Source organism: Aspergillus nomiae (genome assembly GCF_001204775.2).
Source record: "Aspergillus nomiae NRRL 13137 chromosome Unknown contig00189, whole genome shotgun sequence".
NCBI lineage: Eukaryota > Fungi > Ascomycota > Eurotiomycetes > Eurotiales > Aspergillaceae > Aspergillus > Aspergillus nomiae.
Window position 1 is genome coordinate 1 of NW_015378244.1, and position 17,725 is coordinate 17,725.

The following is a 17,725-nucleotide window of genomic DNA, read 5'->3' on the forward strand; positions in this document are numbered from 1 at the left end:
TCAGTTTGGGTGTCGGTCAGAATGGAAGTGATGTATGTGCCGTAGTTGATTCGTGTTACGGAGCGCAGATCAATTCGTTCGAATGACAACACCTTATCGATGTTCCAATCGAACCGGCAGCTGTATATGGCAGCATCTGTGAGCAAGAGAACAGCCTCCTCGAACGGCAACGTTCTCAGAGTATTAGGTTGCCGTGGAGTAAGCATCGTCCAGCCCCCTAGAAACTCCTCCGACTGTTCGCTGATCACAATCCTGCAACTCGTATCTATAGCATTCTGACGGAGCTTTTGAACTGAAATTCCTGGATCAGCTGTCTGCATCTCTGTTGCGAATTCCTTAAACACCTGCGTGGAAACATTTCCTAGCAGGTAGTCGATACACGCCTGTGAGAAATAGTCGTTGACAATGTTATTGAAGTATCGTGTCAAAGTCAGTCCTAGGTCGTTCAATGCACCTCGATAGTCCCGTTTCCTTGTTCGAGTATAATCACCTTTCAGAGCTGCTGTTGAGGAATACTGCTTGGAGATGGCATCGCCGTTATCTGCCCAAAGGGTATTGAACCATTGCGTTGAAGAATCGCCACCAAGGTCAATGTCGATGCCCTCCTGCTTTAGCTCCTGCTCCAAGACCCATTGACCGAAGGCACATTGTGCGACTCCTGTACGATCTAGACAGTCCATGCAGTTAGTGCGGACGATGCCTGTTTGTCCCCGAATAACAGTGTTGTTGTGTACAACTGTGTCGCTGTATTCGTTCAAGGTGCTCTCTAGGCTATTCACAAGTCGACTGACGTTCTCAAACTTCATTCCACGGCACTCATTGTGAAAATCAAACCACTCTAAGCCAAGCTGTGTCCCATCAATCCCTCCTGACTGGTTCATAGCTTGCGCATATTTTTCATACTGCTCCCCTAGCTTCTTTTCGCCCGCATGCTTGTCAATGAGTGAAACCGCTTGGATCTTGCCGTACTTTCGACTCAAGTTCCGAAAGTGTCTATCGAAGGCGAGCTGATTCGTTTCTGGCGAGTGATGTAGCACGGGAACGGGCTTGAAAGCATAGGGTGACTGAGAGAAGTATAGCGGAATGGACCCACGCACTTGAAGATGGGAGTAGACATTTCGTGCAGGATCCCAGTCAGGGTCAGAGAGAATCTGTTCGGTCTCTACGCTGTTGGCAGTATTCCCTTCGTCATCAACACCACGGCGTAGATATCGGAGGCCAGGCCGCTTGACCGACCGCCGAGAAATCAAGGTAAGGAGGAAGTTTCGCTTATCGGCACAAGGGGCTTGCGATTCATGTGGTTCACCTAAGATACGCCCCTCAGAGCTCTCTTGAGGATTGTCCGGTCCTGTCGATCGATGGTCTTCTGTAGTCGCCACGGTGAACTCCCTCTGACCGACAAAACCCTGCATCAGCGGCAACACGAAACTATGGGCATCGACTGTGATGAATGGTTCCATGAGATGTTTATTCCAGAAATACTGAGCTCTAAGGTTAGCAGAGTGTGATTAGACCACAGGTGCACTTCTCCTACTTACCAACTCGTCCACTACCTTGTGTAAGGGCAGATGGCTGTTGTTGAGTGCCAAATTTTGCCCGCCAATATGTCTAGTGAGGTCATAATCATAGGCAAAGAAAAAATTATTCGATGTAAAAAGCAACTTCGTGTAACGAAGTAATTTTGGTAGCAATTCAACCGTCGGATCGGTTGATGACGGCTGCCCTGCGCTCTGCGGCAGCGAAACGTCGACTTCTGACGCGGTTGCTTCGGTACTCTCCTTGTTCACGTCTATGTCCACAGGATGTACCGTCTTTTGATCGGCATTTTTAGACGTGTCTGTAGTTTCCTGAGCTACTGTACCAAATCCTGGTAATCCAAGAGTCTTCCTCGACAACCAATTTGTCGCGAAGCGCCCGAAACGTGCCCTTTTCCCGATTACATCTTCTGCAATACTGCTGACACTATGGCCTCTAACATTGAGAGTCTCTCGGACCGGGGAAGAGGGGACGGTGCCAACATCGAGGTCCTCACTATCAGTCTCTACATCGGATATACTCTCCTCTGAAGCAGTCTCGTCTTGCCCACCTTCACCTTGCAAGAGTTGTTCTTTTGCCTGGGAAATTGCGCGGCTCGCATCTTCCTGTGACGAAGTTGGTATGACAGCAACATTGGTAATAGTGTAAACAGGCTTTCCTTGGATCTGCGCAACCTGTTGGCGTTGAGTTATAGAGATGAGAAAGGAATATGACGCAACGGTCAAAAAGCCTTTGGTACCATTCGGTTATCAACACAAAATCCGCTAAGATAGCAACAGCAAACAATATGAGGATACAGGGGGTTATGAGGATCAAAGGCCTACTCACCAACAAGGCCAAAAGCCTCCAAACCTGAATCGCGCTCATCTTGGTCCGCGGGGTAGGTTGGTATGAATGAGACCCTGCTGGTTTTATAGTCAATCCGTATCGAGGAAGGTTCACCGGTTCCATTATGTCGCAACCCATTCCCAGGATACTGGAGAATTAGTCCATCAACGGCAGCGAAGATCCCCAGTTTTCGCAACAAGGCTGGCATGTCGCCGGTTATCAGTTTCGTGGAGGCGGAGAATCGCGCTAGCTTCGGGAACTGTGCAGGATGGGAGGGGTTTAAATTCGGCGAAATTTTTCTTTCCTCTATCCTGCATTATTCATTGAAACGTATAGCCCATACCGTCGTTCGCAAGAATCTCTTCGCAAGCCAAGGGTATGTCATGGGACGAAAATAGTGGCGGTCATGTAAGACATATAGCTTAGCTTGAACAAGGACAGCTGATCTCCACTCGCTGACTTCATCGGTTCAGGTACCCCACGTTCCGCTCAGTATGTGTATAATTTTTTACCTATTATTTTCTTTCTCGTTTTATGTTGACCCTCTTAACAAGAGTCCTCAGAAGAATACCAACAAATTAATCCCAAAGAGACAATGCACAATGTCTATCTCAAAATTGACAACGATGCGTATATACAAATCTGTTTATCGCAGATAACTGTTCCTCTTCTAACTCCGGTCAAGGAGTTGGCCAGAAAGGCAAAGTGTGAGGGGGGAATAAAGACGAAAAAGAAAACAAACGGAAAAATGAAAATTGTCCAATTCAGTTCAAATGACTCATGAGCATCCCTGGTTCCTCAGCCTGGTATATTTTCTTGCGCTTGAAGAGAAGTAAAAGTACAATGCAGCCATAAAACAAGATTCTTGGGTCGGATGGTGGCAATAGCAACGCATGACCGAGTGGGGGAAAAGCAAAAGGGAGAAAGGAAAAACGTAACAGCAGTAATCTCGTCGTAAATGAAAACCAGCAGATCAAAGAGAGACTGAGAGAGACCGTCATACTATGGCTCGTCATGCTTGTTGGGTTGATGAGAGGTGCGTTCTACCTCGTCGCTTCTTTTATTTTTATACGTGGGGCCTGGCTCTCCGTCACTTTCCTCAGCTAACTCTGACAGCCCATAGGCTTGATTCTCCACATCATAAGCGTGGATCAGGCCTTCACGGTCTCCATTGCCATTCAGGAAGGCAAGGCTTGACGAGCTTCGACGGTGGGGCTCGTTGCTCCGACGGGACTGCATAGACCGGCGGGTTTGGAAGCTTGCGATTCCATCAGTTGGCACACCTTCATCGTCTAGCTTGGAGTTCAGCATCTGCCGCCCATCTGGGTCATGTCGGGAGAGATTCAAAAGATATACGCCGGAGAAGATGATGAGAAACCCGCAAAGTAACGAAATCGTGTTGACAGCGTCAGTGGTGTTGAAGCCCTTGAAAAGGATGAAGGAAGCGCACAGTGTGGCCGTCGTGAACGTCACATAATAAAGAGGATTGACTCTAGAAAAGAATATGTCAGCTGCGGTTGCGTTATGGCGCGACCCTACTTACATCGAGGTAGAAAATTGGTTCAACGCCTTGTTGAAATAGTTCATCTGGGTGAGGATACAGAAAGCCGTAACAATCAAGAAAACGTAGGTTGATGCGTGCGTGAATTGGTTGTTACCACCAAGGGTAAGCTTCAAGGCAATGCCAAAAGCCTTGACGGACATGACGGAGACGGAGCCGACGGTGGAACAGATCGAGATAAAGATGAGGGGATTCTTTTTGCCATAAACCGGCGCAACTCGGTAGATCATGACAGTAGAGAAAATCGCAACAGCGAGGCAGTAGAGAAGAAATCCTGTTGAAAGCCGATGTTAGTTGTGCGCCGAGTGCTATTGGGACTGTACATACCGGGTTGGAGGGCATAGTGCAGAATTTCTTCGATCGTCTCGACAGGCTTGTCAGGAGGCGCGTGAAGCACAATCACCACGGAGCCAAGCAGACACAAAGCACAGCCCATTTTACCCAATGTGCCTAATTTCTCATCGAGAAAATAGGAACCGAGGACCGCACTTCACCTTCCGTCAGCAAATCGCACAGACAACACTAGGCTGGAGGACAACTCTTACCCGATCAAGACACTCAATGCGCCCAAAGGGGTAACAAGGATTGCAGGCGCAAAAGCGTAGGCTGCGAAGTTCGCGACTTCTCCAATGGCCACTACCGATCGCTGTCAGCTCCATATCCCTTCTGTATATCTCTCTTTCGGTAGGCAACAGCAGGAGTATTCGTACATGTGATAACACCACCCCACCATATCGGACTTTTTAAATATGAGAATCCTTCTCCCTCGAACCCATGTTGTTCAGAGGCGTGCGTTAACCCCTGCACACGATTGATTAGTTTCAAATCTCGAACCGAGGAGAGTATAGGCGGGCGGAGAGGAGGGACGAGTTGAAAGCTTGAACGAAAGCGAACGGACCTTTTTGGTAATAACAAAACTTGTGCCTAGCATATGGTCAATTCTGGGTCTTCGCATGAATCTCCGAGAGGAATACATACCTATCGCCATTGTTGATAGGATGGCCAAGATAAGGCCTATGTACCTGTACACAACGGAAAGGCCGGTCAGAACACCATGGTCATGAGGCCCCTAGAATCAAACAATCAAGGGCATAACAGATTATGCATACTTATCGGAGAGCATATTGACGTATCTTAGGAGCTAAAGGCTCCCCCTGTTGTATGTACTCCAATGCTAGCAGCCGCCTTGGGAAATAGAATCGAAAGCGAAATGGGGAAGAGGAATTGGGTCGTTGTTGGCTCTCGGTCGACTAGCCAAGCATCCGGGGCGCACCAACAATGAACGTCTCTATCCAGGAAGACGAAGAATAACAGCAACACTGGAATAATTCGGTCGTAAGAAAAGGAATAAAGGTGTTTCCCGCAAGTTATTTGGAGGTTTGTTGGATTTAGTGACTTTCTAAAGAGTGTTGGTCGAGAACTCCTGCGATTGAAAGAGAGCTTCAAGGTTACTTGTCGGCCTTCCCTGATCGGTTCTAGAGGCTGGCCTGAGGTTGGCTTGGCTGCCTGCGCTCGTGCGGTGGGGGGATTTTTTCTCTTCCCAGTAGACGGAACCGGACTGTTTTAGGACGCGTAAGTGGTTGGAGGCGATGAGTAAAGCCCACAATCTGCTTTGGAGAGGAGCTGGAGAAAAGAAAAAAAGAAAAAAAAAAAAATTATCACAGGCGTCAAAGAGTGAGATCCTTGATTCCCTTCCTTGCTCTCTCGGAACATTGAAACCTATACAACCCCAAGGTCAACAGTGCAAAGAATCGAAATCAATACAGTACTCAAGTCTCCCCAATTAGTATAGTTACCAATCCCGCGCCACCATACTAATAATAGAGTGCCAACCTTGCGTACTACGATGGAGTAGGATATTGTTGCGATTACCATACAGTAAGAAGAATCCCCATATTATGTACCAAAGCGGTTTCACTGTATATCATCATAAAACCCATTGAAGGTGTTGTTGAAGACAATACATGTCCGTATCTATGTACTGTACTGTATGTATGTCCACTACCTCTCACGCCGTGGACAGGGTAAACCATCTCTTCTGGAAGGGTCATAACCCAACCTAGGTTCTGTAATGAAGGACCATAGGTGGCCACAACCCGCCACCCAATCACTAGCCAGCGCCCAACGCGCAAGCCCCTTGGTGCTCCTTGTTGAACCGTCCCTGTGTGTCTGATCGGCGTTTCACATCTTGGGGAATCTCATATGTTGTCTAAGAATGATTAATTAGTTAATTTGGGCTCACTCTGCAATCTGTTTCCCGGCGCTACTCCGTACAGTGGTTATTGTTACCAGTCCCTGGCGCAGAAGTTGGTTACCAGTATATTACACCAGATACTACTTGACAGGGTACTACAGGTATCATGTGATATGATACGTTACCCTTGTTCGCCTCGTTATCCTCTTCCAGTTCTTCTGTTCAACCTTGAAAATCCCTATCATCATAATAGCCTGGCACGAGGTCCTAATTTAACTGCCGAGGTATCCACCCACTCCCAGCCCCTCTGGAGATTATGTACGTATGCCTATATCGGAATTTCAGGAATTATACAATATGCACACCCATTTGCCTCCTCCCAAAATTCTATCCCCAGCAACCCCTCACTTTAGAGGCCGTCCAGGCTCGGAGATACTTTAACCCTATGCACTGTCCCTGGAACTACTGTAACCTAAAATCAATCTGCGCGGATGGCAGGCTACCTATTCGGGGGCACGTGACTTGCGATTAACACAGGCATAGCTGTCTCCTCCATGATGAACACTTGCATCGAGCAGCAAATTCCATGATTGAACAGGTCAAATACGGAGAGAAGTATTACGGATAGGCTATAGCAGTCAATCAACATCGATAATTAGCATGATCTCTTTACTCCGTACGGCTACCCGGGACTCCCCGCCGTACCAACACAAACATCCATCCACCTTATTTAGTCTCAAATACTGAACCCTCCCCTGAATACAAAGAAAGCGACAGCAAAATCCTCAGAAGAAACGCCGTAGATCAAGATGAGAACTAAGATATCATTGTGCACCCCTTGAGAGGCAAGGGCCCAAAAGGTGAATAACCCACGGCACCGGTGCTGAACTGCTATCTGGGTATAGCGCTTTTTGATGAGAAAACCTTACACGCCGTATAACGCCGAAACCATCAAGTGGTATCACTCGAGCCAGAAGTCACAAGCAATGCAACAAAAGGGGGGTGAGATGAAAGGAGGATATTAGGTAGTCTCAAGTCGAAATAATGTGTACAAACCTAAACTTACGAGCCGTATTCGCATAACGAGAGGGTTGAAGGTATACCGTTGAAGAGCATACCTCGAGAGGGAATCAATGAGTTATGAGGGTGATACATACCTGAAAAAGTGAGGTGTTTGTGAGACTCGATACGCTGGATAGTTTTATTAGTAGTTAGGTCATAGTTGACCCTGGCGGAAACAATACTGTAATCAGTATGAACCGAAAGGTGTAGTGTCTGGTTCGACAAGACCAACAACGGCCCGCATAGCCCAGAGTGGAGTTCTAGACTGGAAAGTAAGAAACTTATAAAACTGGAGATCACGATGATCTGGAACGTTTAGCGTCCGGTGTAGGACTCTCGGCCAGCTCGAACTCATCTTCCGGCTCGCGGTGTCGTTTAGTAGATGCTGGGCCAGGTGATTTTGTGTCAAGCTCCTCAGCATCACCGAGATCTTCTGCGATCCCCAGATCCAGATAATCTTCGTCGTCAAAATGCAACTCTTCGATTTCCTGGGTGGTATGATTTGAGGCGATATGCTCAGTCGCATCATTAAATTCCTCAGGGAGGTCTGTGCCCTCGATATCATTGTCCGTAGTCGACGAGTTTCGAATAGGACTATTTAGGATGTCCTCGGCGATGCCTAATGAGTCATCGGCCAGGTCGGGGCTGGGTTGAACATTGTTTCCTGACAGATCTGAGCCAGTGTTATCCAATTTAGGCAAAGCATCACTCTTATTGCCCTGCAATGTCTCTTCGGTTTCATCGTCTTGATATTGAGACGTAGCGCCTCGGCCTCGGACTGATTGTCTTCATCAAGTACTTTCGAAGTTTCCTCCCGAAGCTCTTCTGTGATTGACTCAGCTGCATTATGATCATGTCCATGATCAGAAGCATCGGCCTCAACCTCCTCGGTACTGTCATTGTGATTGGGATTGATCGAAATCTCTCCCTCTTCGGGATAGTCTCCGTCGCTGGCGCTTCCCAGGCCGTATTGTGCTTCATGGTTATCATGGGCTTGGTGATCATCATGTGGAGCATCCGTAGAGTCGTCAGGATTTGGCTGTTCCTCTGTCAGATCAGTTGCCGAGAAATTAGTGATAGTAGCAGTCGATTCTGTATGCTGCTCCTCCTCAGAGTCATACGGTTCTTCATCTAGTGACTGATGATCGTGAAGCTCAGGGTTCTCAAGTTCTGGCTGAGGGGGGGTTGTGGTTTCACCATCATCGTTGATCTCTTCAATGGTGCCACCCGATGGATCAGCACCTACATCGTCACTTTCTGGATATTGTTCATCCGGTTGGGCCTCCGCAACTTGCCGCTCGTGGACATCTGACTGGGTTTCATCAACTTCCTGCGACTCAGAGGGGTGATGCTCTTGTTGATCGGAGATGCCTTGCTGTTCCTCGCCGGAGTTCGCTTCCTGATCATCTCCTTCAAAGATTTCTGCCGAAACTGCTTCCACTTCTTGATAGCCATCCCATGAATGGATTTCAGACAGCCCTTTTCCTTCGCTGGCAGCCAGGAGAAGGTCGGACACCTCCGCAGGTATATTCAATTTCGTGGTGAGACTTAGATAGAGCGGCTCAGGTTCATCAATTCCATCATTGTGACACAGCTGGAGATACAGATCCACAATCTGGCACAAAGTCACCTTTGATATATGTAAAGAATCCTAGGTTGTCAGTTAGCATCTGTACAATGAACATTGGAAGGCTGACGAACCTCAGTTAGCTGAATGTTCAAAGCATCAATATCCATAACGAGAACATCATTCTCTCCAACATTTCCTTGGAGCACTCGACGGCAGGACTGAAAGAGTTCTCCTAATGGTGCGTATGCGAGATTTTCATCTTCGAGAAAAAATGTCTCGGAGGAGTCACCCTCCTGGGGAGGGAATAGTGAGATTTCGTTGTCTTGGTAGTACACTCTCACAGGATACAACGAAGAATCCTTAGTCGTATCCTGCTCTTGCTCGTCGTCTTCTGCAAATTCTGTCTCCTGCCCATGAGACTCATCATGTTCTGTGTCATGCTCTGTGGTTTTCTTTTCTTCCGGTTCCAGTTCTTTGTTCTTGTCCCCTGTTTGCCGACTTTCATCTGCATCATCTTCATGGACTTCGGGGTTTTCGGCGCCAGCTGTATGATCCTCATGATCACTAGGAATTTCGTGTATATCTGCTTGTTCTGGTTGGTTAGTGTCAACGACGTTATTATCCACCTCTGCAGACTCAGGCTGGTCCACTTCAGCCTCTTGGGCGATCTTGTTTTCATCTTCATGATGGTGCCCTGGGGGAGCTTCTTCCGAAAAATATTCTTTAGGTGCGTCATCTTTGGGGGGTGCGGATTCGGCATCATTCACGGAATGGGCTTCCGCAGTGTGATTTTCGCTAGCGGCCTCATCGCTTTCATTCTTTTTGGTTAAAATTTGTTCTGATGTTACTTGATTATCTGCAGGCTCAAGGGATGTCGGGGCTTCTTGAGATTCGGGTACAGGGACTTCTGGAACAGGGGCATCAATGTCTTCATCGTAATCATCTTCTAGCATTTCCGCCTCATAAATCTTCTCGGTGCCGTACTGCATCTCGACACTGTAGCTTGTCTCTGCATACTGGTCGTCCACATCGAGCATGGCTGGTTCGGCGACCTCATCTATCATATCCGCATCGTTCGGGTCGTCTTGTTCGTATTCTGTTCCATGAGGAGCTTCTTCATATTCGTCGGCCCCTATCATATCTCTGTCGGTGTTTGAAGCTTGGTCATCCATGACATCAAGGTCGATGTCGAAATCATCGGCATGCCCCTGGTAAGGTGATGCCATCTCCATCGTGTCATCAATGACAGGGGGTTCCATTGCAGAAAAGGCTAATGAAGAGGTTGTGGCCATGGCATGAATGTATTAAAAAGTAACAGGTAAAGGGAATCGCGTAAGATTTCAGCGTGGCGTCCCAGCTGTCAAGGTTGGAGTTTGAATAGTTATAGGTGTGCCTGCTACGCTTACTAAGAAGAAAAAAGAAGGTCTCAACCAACACGTAAAGTAGAATAGATAGAGACCCTTTCGACAACCGTCAGTATGGGAGAAAAGTGAAAGATAAAAAGAAAGGAGATAGAGGTCGGTGACGGGTTGACGGGTTGTTAGTCGTGTAGAGGTCGCCAGCGGCAAAGTTGGGCTCTCTCAGTCTCTCTCTTGTGCTGTGGTAAGCGAGGGGGTAGCGCTGTGCACGGGCCAACGGAGAGACAGAAGTGAACAGCAAGCGGCTCCGCCGCTGGAGTGGAATACCTGGCATTGCATTCGGTCACAGTCTGGACACGCTTTCAGACAATCGGTCATTCGACTAAAGCTGCCATTCTGCTCGACTACCATTGAGACGGATTTAGACCGTTTATTATACAGTCATGGTCTGTTGCCACTCTTAGTGATCCCACTAAATCTTACTGACCGTTGTCAACACACAAACACAGGTCGTACTCGCAGCGTCCATATGCACCCGCGGGGGTAAAGCAGTTCTTTCGCGCCAGTTCCGTGAGATTTCTCGCTCCAGAATCGAAGCTTTACTCGCATCCTTCCCGAAACTGGCAGATTCTGGCACCCAACATACCACCGTTGAACAAGACAATGTCCGCTTTGTGTACCAGCCCCTGGATGAGCTATACATTGTCCTGATTACCAACCGTCAATCCAACATTCTGCAAGACATCGATAGCCTCCACCTGTTTGCCCAAGTTACTACCAGTATTTGCAAGAGCTTAGATGAACGGGAAATTTTGCGCAATGCTTTCGAGCTCCTCAGCGCATATGACGAGCTAGTGACGCTGGGATACAGGGAGAATCTATCGCTGTCGCAGATCAAGACTTTCTTGGAAATGGAGAGTCACGAGGAGAGAATTCAAGAGATTATTGAACGGGTAGATATCTCTACTAGGCAAGCGGCTGGTTCCTTGCTGACTTTACTCTGTAGAACAAAGAACTCGAGGCGAGCGAGGAGCGCAAAAGAAAAGCCAAACAACTGGAGATGCAGCGAAAGGAGGCAGCTCGCACCGGTCGTGCCATGGCTCCACGCACCCCGTCCTATCCTGTCTATACTCCCCCATCGCGACCTGCCGTACCCGATACCTACGATTCCTATGAAGCAGAGAAGAAGAAGTCATTTGCCAAGTATGTGTCTGTATATTGCTACCTTTGTTGCTGTCACTAACAGGCGACATTTTTCAGGCCATTGCCAACTAGAGGGAAGGGCATGCAGCTGGGAAAGAAGTCAAAAACCACGGATATATACGAGAAAGTCCGCGGCGATCTGGGCCCCGAATCTGAGGAGTCTAGCCCTCTAGTCACCCCCCAAGTCTCAAGTCCTGTCGTCGGGGAGACTTCGTCTGCTCGCGCCTCTCTCTCTGTTGACCGGGATCCTGTTCACGTTACTATTGCAGAAACAATCTCTGCCAGTCTTACACGTGAAGGTGCTCTGAAATCCTTCGAAGTCAAGGGCGACTTACAGCTCCGCATCTCCGATCCGTCATTCACTAAGGTCAAACTTGACCTTGCCACCAACCCTACTCATGGAGCTCAGTTCCGTACACATCCAAATGTTGATAAGGCTGCCTTCACCGACTCATCTGCCATTCAACTAAAGGATTCGACCAAGCGATTCCCGGTTAATAACTCAATCGGCGTCCTGCGTTGGCGTGTCGCTAGCTCGGATAATGCTGATATGCTCCCTATCACCTTCACCGTCTGGGTGAACAAGGGATCCGATTCCACTACAGTCACCGTTGAATACGAGCTCACTGGGTCGGACGATCTGCGTGACGTTGTTGTTACTATTCCATATGGCGAAATAGAACCGTCTGTATCTAGTTTTGATGCTGTGTACGAAGTGACCGGAGATAGCATCGACTGGAACATCGGAACAGTGGATGAAACCAACGCGTCTGGTAGCTTCGAGTTTGAATCTACCGGCGATTCTGATGAAAATATTTTCTTCCCGATGAACGTTCGTTTCTCCAAAACGAATCCGTTCGTTGAGGTTGATGTTACTGCCGTCTCTCTATTGGAGATGGATGGCGAAGAAACCGGGTTCAGCAAGGAGGTGAAGAGCATTGCAGATGGTTATTTGATCAAGTAATACCGTTTTGGGTGTATAGAGTACTAATGATGTTCGGATTGCCTTCAAGATTTTATCACTGCAAATTTCCTCTTTTCCTCTAATACTGTTGACCAGGGCTCTTTTGTTCTTATATTCTCAATTCAAATTATCATCCCTGCCTAGTTGTCTATATGAGAATGGTAAAGTCGGTGTACACGATTTTAAACCAAGGGAGGGGCTAGCACTCTTGGGGTCTACTTTGAGTATAGGCGATCTATACCAAAGATCATATTTCTACATACCTAGGTTCACAAAAGGGGCAAGTCTGTTCCAACCATATATTGACCGCTACTGAACATAGGTCACTTAAGGAAACACAGAATCTAATTAGAAAGTCGATAGGGTTGTGTCTCTGGATTATACATATGTATATTTTTCTTTTTCTTTTTTTTATTCTCCTTGGTGGAATTAATTTCAATCTTCGTAGGACGACAGGAGGGCACATGAAACGATAAGTTTTGTTGTCTTTTTATTATGTGGCAATTGTCAAGTCACCTGCCTTTAGTGTTCTTTGGTCATTACGGCGTGCTTCTCGCTCTTGAACCACCCCTGATCTTGGACACTCGGCATCGACAGCACCCGATACTAATATTGAAGTATGTGCGTATGGGCGAGAATGAGACATTTAGCCCGCGCTGACCATGGCTCTCGATTAAATGGATGTCGTCGAAACTGGGTCATTCGGATGTAATGAAAGACGTCAGCACCGATAGGCACAGTCTCCCATCCGCCATGACGGGGCGGAGCCACGGAGGACAAAGCTGAAAAGGGCATAAACGACTCTCGGCTCATGCTTAGTGTATACAACACTCTGTCAATCCTCTCATTGATTGATCCTCCATGCTTCTCCGTACCCCCAACACTCCGCCATGGATGGTCAGCCTTTCGGTGAGGAGGTGCAAACTATTTCACATGAGCTACTGGCTATTGGATCACGTTTAAAGTACGGTAACCAGGAGTCCTGGGAAGCTGTTGGGGTATCCTCCCCTCTTCTACGCCACTGCCCCAAGTGGTCATCCCCTTGGCGATCAGGTGGGGTGTAAGGGCAAGTCGACGGGGATCTCAGTCAACCAAGGCGCGAGGGGCGTAATTTCCGTGCGTATGTCTTACTAACCCTCAGACGAAATATCGAAACTTGGCTTGTCAAGTTTCCAACCGGTCATGTCAACTATGGATCGCCCCGTCATTCTGGATATTTCAATTCACTTAACCTTTAACCTGACTGCTGCAACATCTAATAGCAACGCCAAAGATGCATTCTCGCATAGGCATTACATGTAGGGACAAGACGGAGACGAGTGATTCTAGACCATGTTCAACCAGCCCTGTGAGAGGCTCTTCCATCTGAAAATGGGCAGACGGCTGAAATGGTGGAAGCCAATGAGATCGTGCAGGGCGGCTCTAGGTGTGACCGATCAACCATACTCCACTGCATGTCACATTGGCTCCCCTGTACGGCGTCTAAGGCGACATTTGGGTACGATGGATATCCCCTGTCGAGTGTCAACCGCCACCCGGTTAAAGAGACCCAATGACTTTATAGGCAACAGCTTGATCGCCTTATTAGGTATCGGCGGTGAACACCCAGTTCCCCGATCCATCTAGAACCTACCTGACTCGGGCTTCTATACCATTACAACTGCGCATTATGGGTTTCAGATATCCATGAAAATGTCTCTGGGCAATGACCCCCACATGGCGCTCTGCCATTCCGACAAACTTTCTTATTTTTATTTATATTTTTCCCCTCCAGGGTTTCATTTTCCTATATTGGCATGATTCCAGTGGTTAAATATGTCTCGAGACACCTCTTGACTTGCTTTCTGGGATATGCTGTGAGTGGTGTCTCAGTGCCACATTGATAATGGCGACATCTTTTGGGATGTTTCCTTAGAATCCAAAAATCAACTTTGATCGACAGAAGCAAATAATTTCTGGCACGCACAGAGGTAAGAACCTTATTTTCTCAGGTATGCGTCTCTTACATATTGACTTTATAGTTAAGCCTTGGTACTTGTCCTGTTTGCTTTCCTCTGTAGAGAAGAGAGACATATATATATTTATTTTTCAAGTCCCCGATGTACCCATGTCGCTTGCATTACACGATGATTAACCTGCAATTTTTCTCCTGGAAAGACCAGTCTACTATGTTCAGTGCATCTTCCTCTGATGCAAAAAGCTACAGCCATGGGGTATGATCTGTCCATATGAGCACTGAAGCAAATATCCTACTTTCTGTGCATTTTCACGTGTTTATGCTCCTAATAACGTGCAGGACACTCCGATGGCCCCGCCACCCGCACATGACATAGATCATCTCTTAGGTAGCAGAAAAATGGCCATACCAAGACTGGCAGAAGGAGCTGAGTCTGCTTTTACCTCGCCCGGGAGGTTCCATCGTCGCCATGTTAGTCGAGCATGCGAATCTTGCAGGCAGAGGAAGACAAAATGCACGGGTGATAAGTCAGGTTGCCGGAATTGTAAGGAGGCAGGAATTATATGTTGTTATACTGACGGAAAGCGAGAGAAATCTAAAAGGTTAGTGGCATTGTTTGATTTCATCTTCTACGTCCTTGGTGCCTTGAACATGCCAACATTCATAAACATCTTTCAAAGACAGATGGCTAGCTTGGAAGGGAAGATACAGGCCTATGAAGATGTCCTTAGAAAACTGAGCAGTCGATTCGGTATCTCTGATGAGCAGCTGATGAGTTTTGCACTGGCAGTGGGTGTGAATAACCCTTCCTCATCCTCTATATACTAAGTGAAAGCAGGAATCAGCTGCTGAATCGACCGCACAGCCTGATCCATACGCCGCTACGCCGGAGGATAGGAAGTTCTTTTGGGCCTTGGGATCAGAGCCCTATCTTTCAGCTACTTCGCTTGTGTCGCATGTTGCCGCCCACACCGATGAAGATTTTAATCGGGATCACTTCACACGGGCTACGGGTTTCATTGGTAAAAGCTCCGAGATCTCTTGGCTGCAGATGTTAAGCAAATATGTGGACTCTGGGTGCGAGGTATGTCATCCAGTTTCTGGTATATCTTCACCGGCTTTGACATCCTACTGTGATGGGCCGATAGCTTCGTCAAATTATCACCTTGACGACTTCGACATGCCTACCATTGAGCGACTCGACACATTCGAGCTCCCGTCTAAGGACACTGCTACAAAACTTTTCAATGCGTACTTGAGTTCTGTACATCCTTCATTTCCCATAATCGGAATTTCGACATTTGCATCACAATTTCAAGCTTTCTTCAATAATCCGTCCCTGAAACCAGGAAACAAGTGGCTTGCCATATTGAACCTCATCTTTGCTATTGGTGCAAGATATGCCCATTTGACCAATGCAGAATGGAGAAGGGATAGGGATGATCACTATTCATACTTCATAAGAGCGAGAAACATGAGTCTTGAGGGCCAACTGCTGCACCATTCTGATCTACAACAGTTACAAGTTGAAGGGTTGGCGTCATTCTATATGTTATCATCCGGCCATATGAATCGGTAAGCTTGCGTTGGGTATCTGCGTTTCGATTGTAAAGCTCGCCACGCTTACGGATAGATCCAGGTCATGGAAGCTCTGTGGTAGTGCTGTGCGAAGTGCACTGAGCCTTGGGTTGCATTTACGCAATATAGGGACATGCACTTCCGACACATCTAAAGAAATAAGATACCGTGTGTGGTGGGCTTTATACACACTCGAGCATCGTCTCAGCGTGATGACAGGCCGACCCTCCTGCATCATAGATGGCGCCTGCACGACCCCTCTCCCTGTCCCTTTCGATGAGAGCGACTTTCGCAAAGAATCGGTAATGCACCTCATAAGTCGTTCCACACTAGAGGGCCTTAGCCAACCCGGTCTGGCCTTGAGTTCTTCGCCTAATCCAGACCCCAAGGACACAGGTAAAGGGATAGAGAGCGCAGATGCAAACGCCGCTGCACCGTGCAAGTCATTATACTTCTTGCAGTTGGTAAAATTGACTTCAATTGCGAAAAGGATGACAAACAAACTCTACAGCCCTGATGGGGTGGAAAAGCCTTGGTCAAGTATGGAATTTGCGATACGAGGACTCATGCTTGATCTTGATTCCTGGCTTATAAATCTGCCCGCTGCTTACGATTTTACCTCTACACACACTTCGCAAGGCTCGGCAACCCACAGAATGAGCCTAGCTCTCACATTTTACAGTACGAAGATTGGGGTCACAAAGCCGTGCCTTCGCCGTATAGAGTCAAGTGCACTTGGTGATAAATCGGAAGAATTCTGCAGGAAGGCTGCAGTTGAATGTGTAGAATCAGCTTGCCATTTGTTGAGACTATTTCCTGAGCCTCTGGAAGCGGCATTACTTCACAAATTGTCTCCATGGTGGTGCATATTACATTTCCTTATGCAAGCAACTGCCATCTTGTTGATTGAGCTTTCTTTCCATGTCCAACACGTTCCTGAAAAAGCGGCCATGGTGTCAAAGGCAGTTAAGAAGTCCTACGATTGGCTGTCAGTTATGTCTGAGACTAGTATGGCCTCAGAAAAAGCTCGGAGAATGTGTGATGAGTTCCTGCGCCGACTTGGCTTCAATGGCGGTACTGAGATCCACAGCTTCCCTTGTATAGCGGGCCTTACCTCACAGAACTCGCCCGGTGACGAACTTCACGATCCACGTCACAGATCCACAAGAGTAGCCACCCCCAATGGTATCCCAGGCAGAGAAGGTTCTATGCCATTGTCACCGGTAGACCATTCCAGTGCCGCATTTGCCCGGCCATCGTCAGTTGACCTGGAAGTCCCGGAGACACATGAATTTGAGCAAGATGGGAAAATTTTCGCTGTCCACAATCTTTATGACAGCTATTTACCCTACGACCCTAACACGGGTCAGATAACCGGTTCATTTTTCCCTTCCGAAGATGATATTGATATCAGACTGGGGCCATATAATTGGGATGAAACGATGGGATGACAGCTATTACAAACAGCCGGCATCAGCATCTCCAGTGATTCGAAATGGTCCCAGATAGCACAATGCACCATATATCTTTCAAGTAATATGGAGCTTTCAACCTTTACACCTGTTGAATCAAGGTCATGCTCATGGAACACCAATCTTCAAAGAACTTCTGCAACACACGTTGTCTTTCGCTAGCCCCATATCCTTGATTACAAGCTACTGTTGATTTAACTATTTAATGTCTAATGGCCCTCTCCCAGTACTCGACTAATGGATGGCGGCGGTGCCTGTTCGTCGCCTGTCCGTCTTCATACATGACAGACACGAGGAGAATAAGTCTACACGAATTACGCAACGGAAACAATGAAGATATAGTCATGCTACTAGGAGAGCCTTTCACACCTGCGAGCGAGATCAACAAAACATGATTCACCACCTCGACACGTATTTAACAGTGAAATGAGGTCTTGTTGAT

At 47.5% G+C, this 17,725-nt stretch overlaps 5 protein-coding genes across 5 annotated transcripts; 2 read left to right on the forward strand and 3 right to left on the reverse strand.

Annotated features, from left to right (window-relative positions):
- On the reverse strand, positions 1 to 2,572 carry ANOM_006820 (SacI domain protein; the record flags this gene model as incomplete). The annotated part of the gene is made up of 3 exons (XM_015552076.1): positions 1 to 1,481; positions 1,539 to 2,266; positions 2,365 to 2,572. Coding segments are annotated over 3 exons (2,417 nt in total), but the record flags the coding sequence as incomplete, so codon positions are not given.
- Positions 2,573 to 3,366: 794 nt separating this feature from the next.
- ANOM_006821 (DUF803 domain membrane protein) lies at positions 3,367 to 5,139 on the reverse strand (the record flags this gene model as incomplete). The annotated part of the gene is made up of 8 exons (XM_015552077.1): positions 5,035 to 5,139; positions 4,904 to 4,947; positions 4,824 to 4,849; positions 4,636 to 4,726; positions 4,471 to 4,561; positions 4,253 to 4,413; positions 3,908 to 4,199; positions 3,367 to 3,856 (listed from the first exon to the last, which is right to left on the reverse strand). The coding sequence occupies exons 1-8, from the start codon at positions 5,046 to 5,048 to the stop codon at positions 3,367 to 3,369; spliced, it is 1,209 nt and encodes a 402-aa protein (XP_015405697.1). The 5' UTR covers positions 5,049 to 5,139.
- A 2,338-nt stretch (positions 5,140 to 7,477) lies between these two features.
- ANOM_006822 (uncharacterized protein) lies at positions 7,478 to 10,043 on the reverse strand (the record flags this gene model as incomplete). The annotated part of the gene is made up of 3 exons (XM_015552078.1): positions 7,478 to 7,900; positions 7,981 to 8,832; positions 8,883 to 10,043. 3 exons carry the CDS (start codon positions 10,041 to 10,043, stop codon positions 7,478 to 7,480), a joined length of 2,436 nt encoding a protein of 811 aa, XP_015405696.1.
- A 509-nt stretch (positions 10,044 to 10,552) lies between these two features.
- Positions 10,553 to 12,276, forward strand: ANOM_006823 (coatomer subunit delta; the record flags this gene model as incomplete). Its single annotated transcript, XM_015552079.1, has 4 exons — positions 10,553 to 10,555; positions 10,619 to 11,062; positions 11,116 to 11,312; positions 11,370 to 12,276. 4 exons carry the CDS (start codon positions 10,553 to 10,555, stop codon positions 12,274 to 12,276), a joined length of 1,551 nt encoding a protein of 516 aa, XP_015405695.1.
- Positions 12,277 to 14,917: 2,641 nt separating this feature from the next.
- On the forward strand, positions 14,918 to 17,262 carry ANOM_006824 (CeGAL family transcription factor; the record flags this gene model as incomplete). The annotated part of the gene is made up of 3 exons (XM_015552080.1): positions 14,918 to 15,022; positions 15,072 to 15,808; positions 15,873 to 17,262. The coding sequence occupies 3 exons, from the start codon at positions 14,918 to 14,920 to the stop codon at positions 17,260 to 17,262; spliced, it is 2,232 nt and encodes a 743-aa protein (XP_015405694.1).
- Between the last annotated feature and the right edge of the window lie 463 nt (positions 17,263 to 17,725).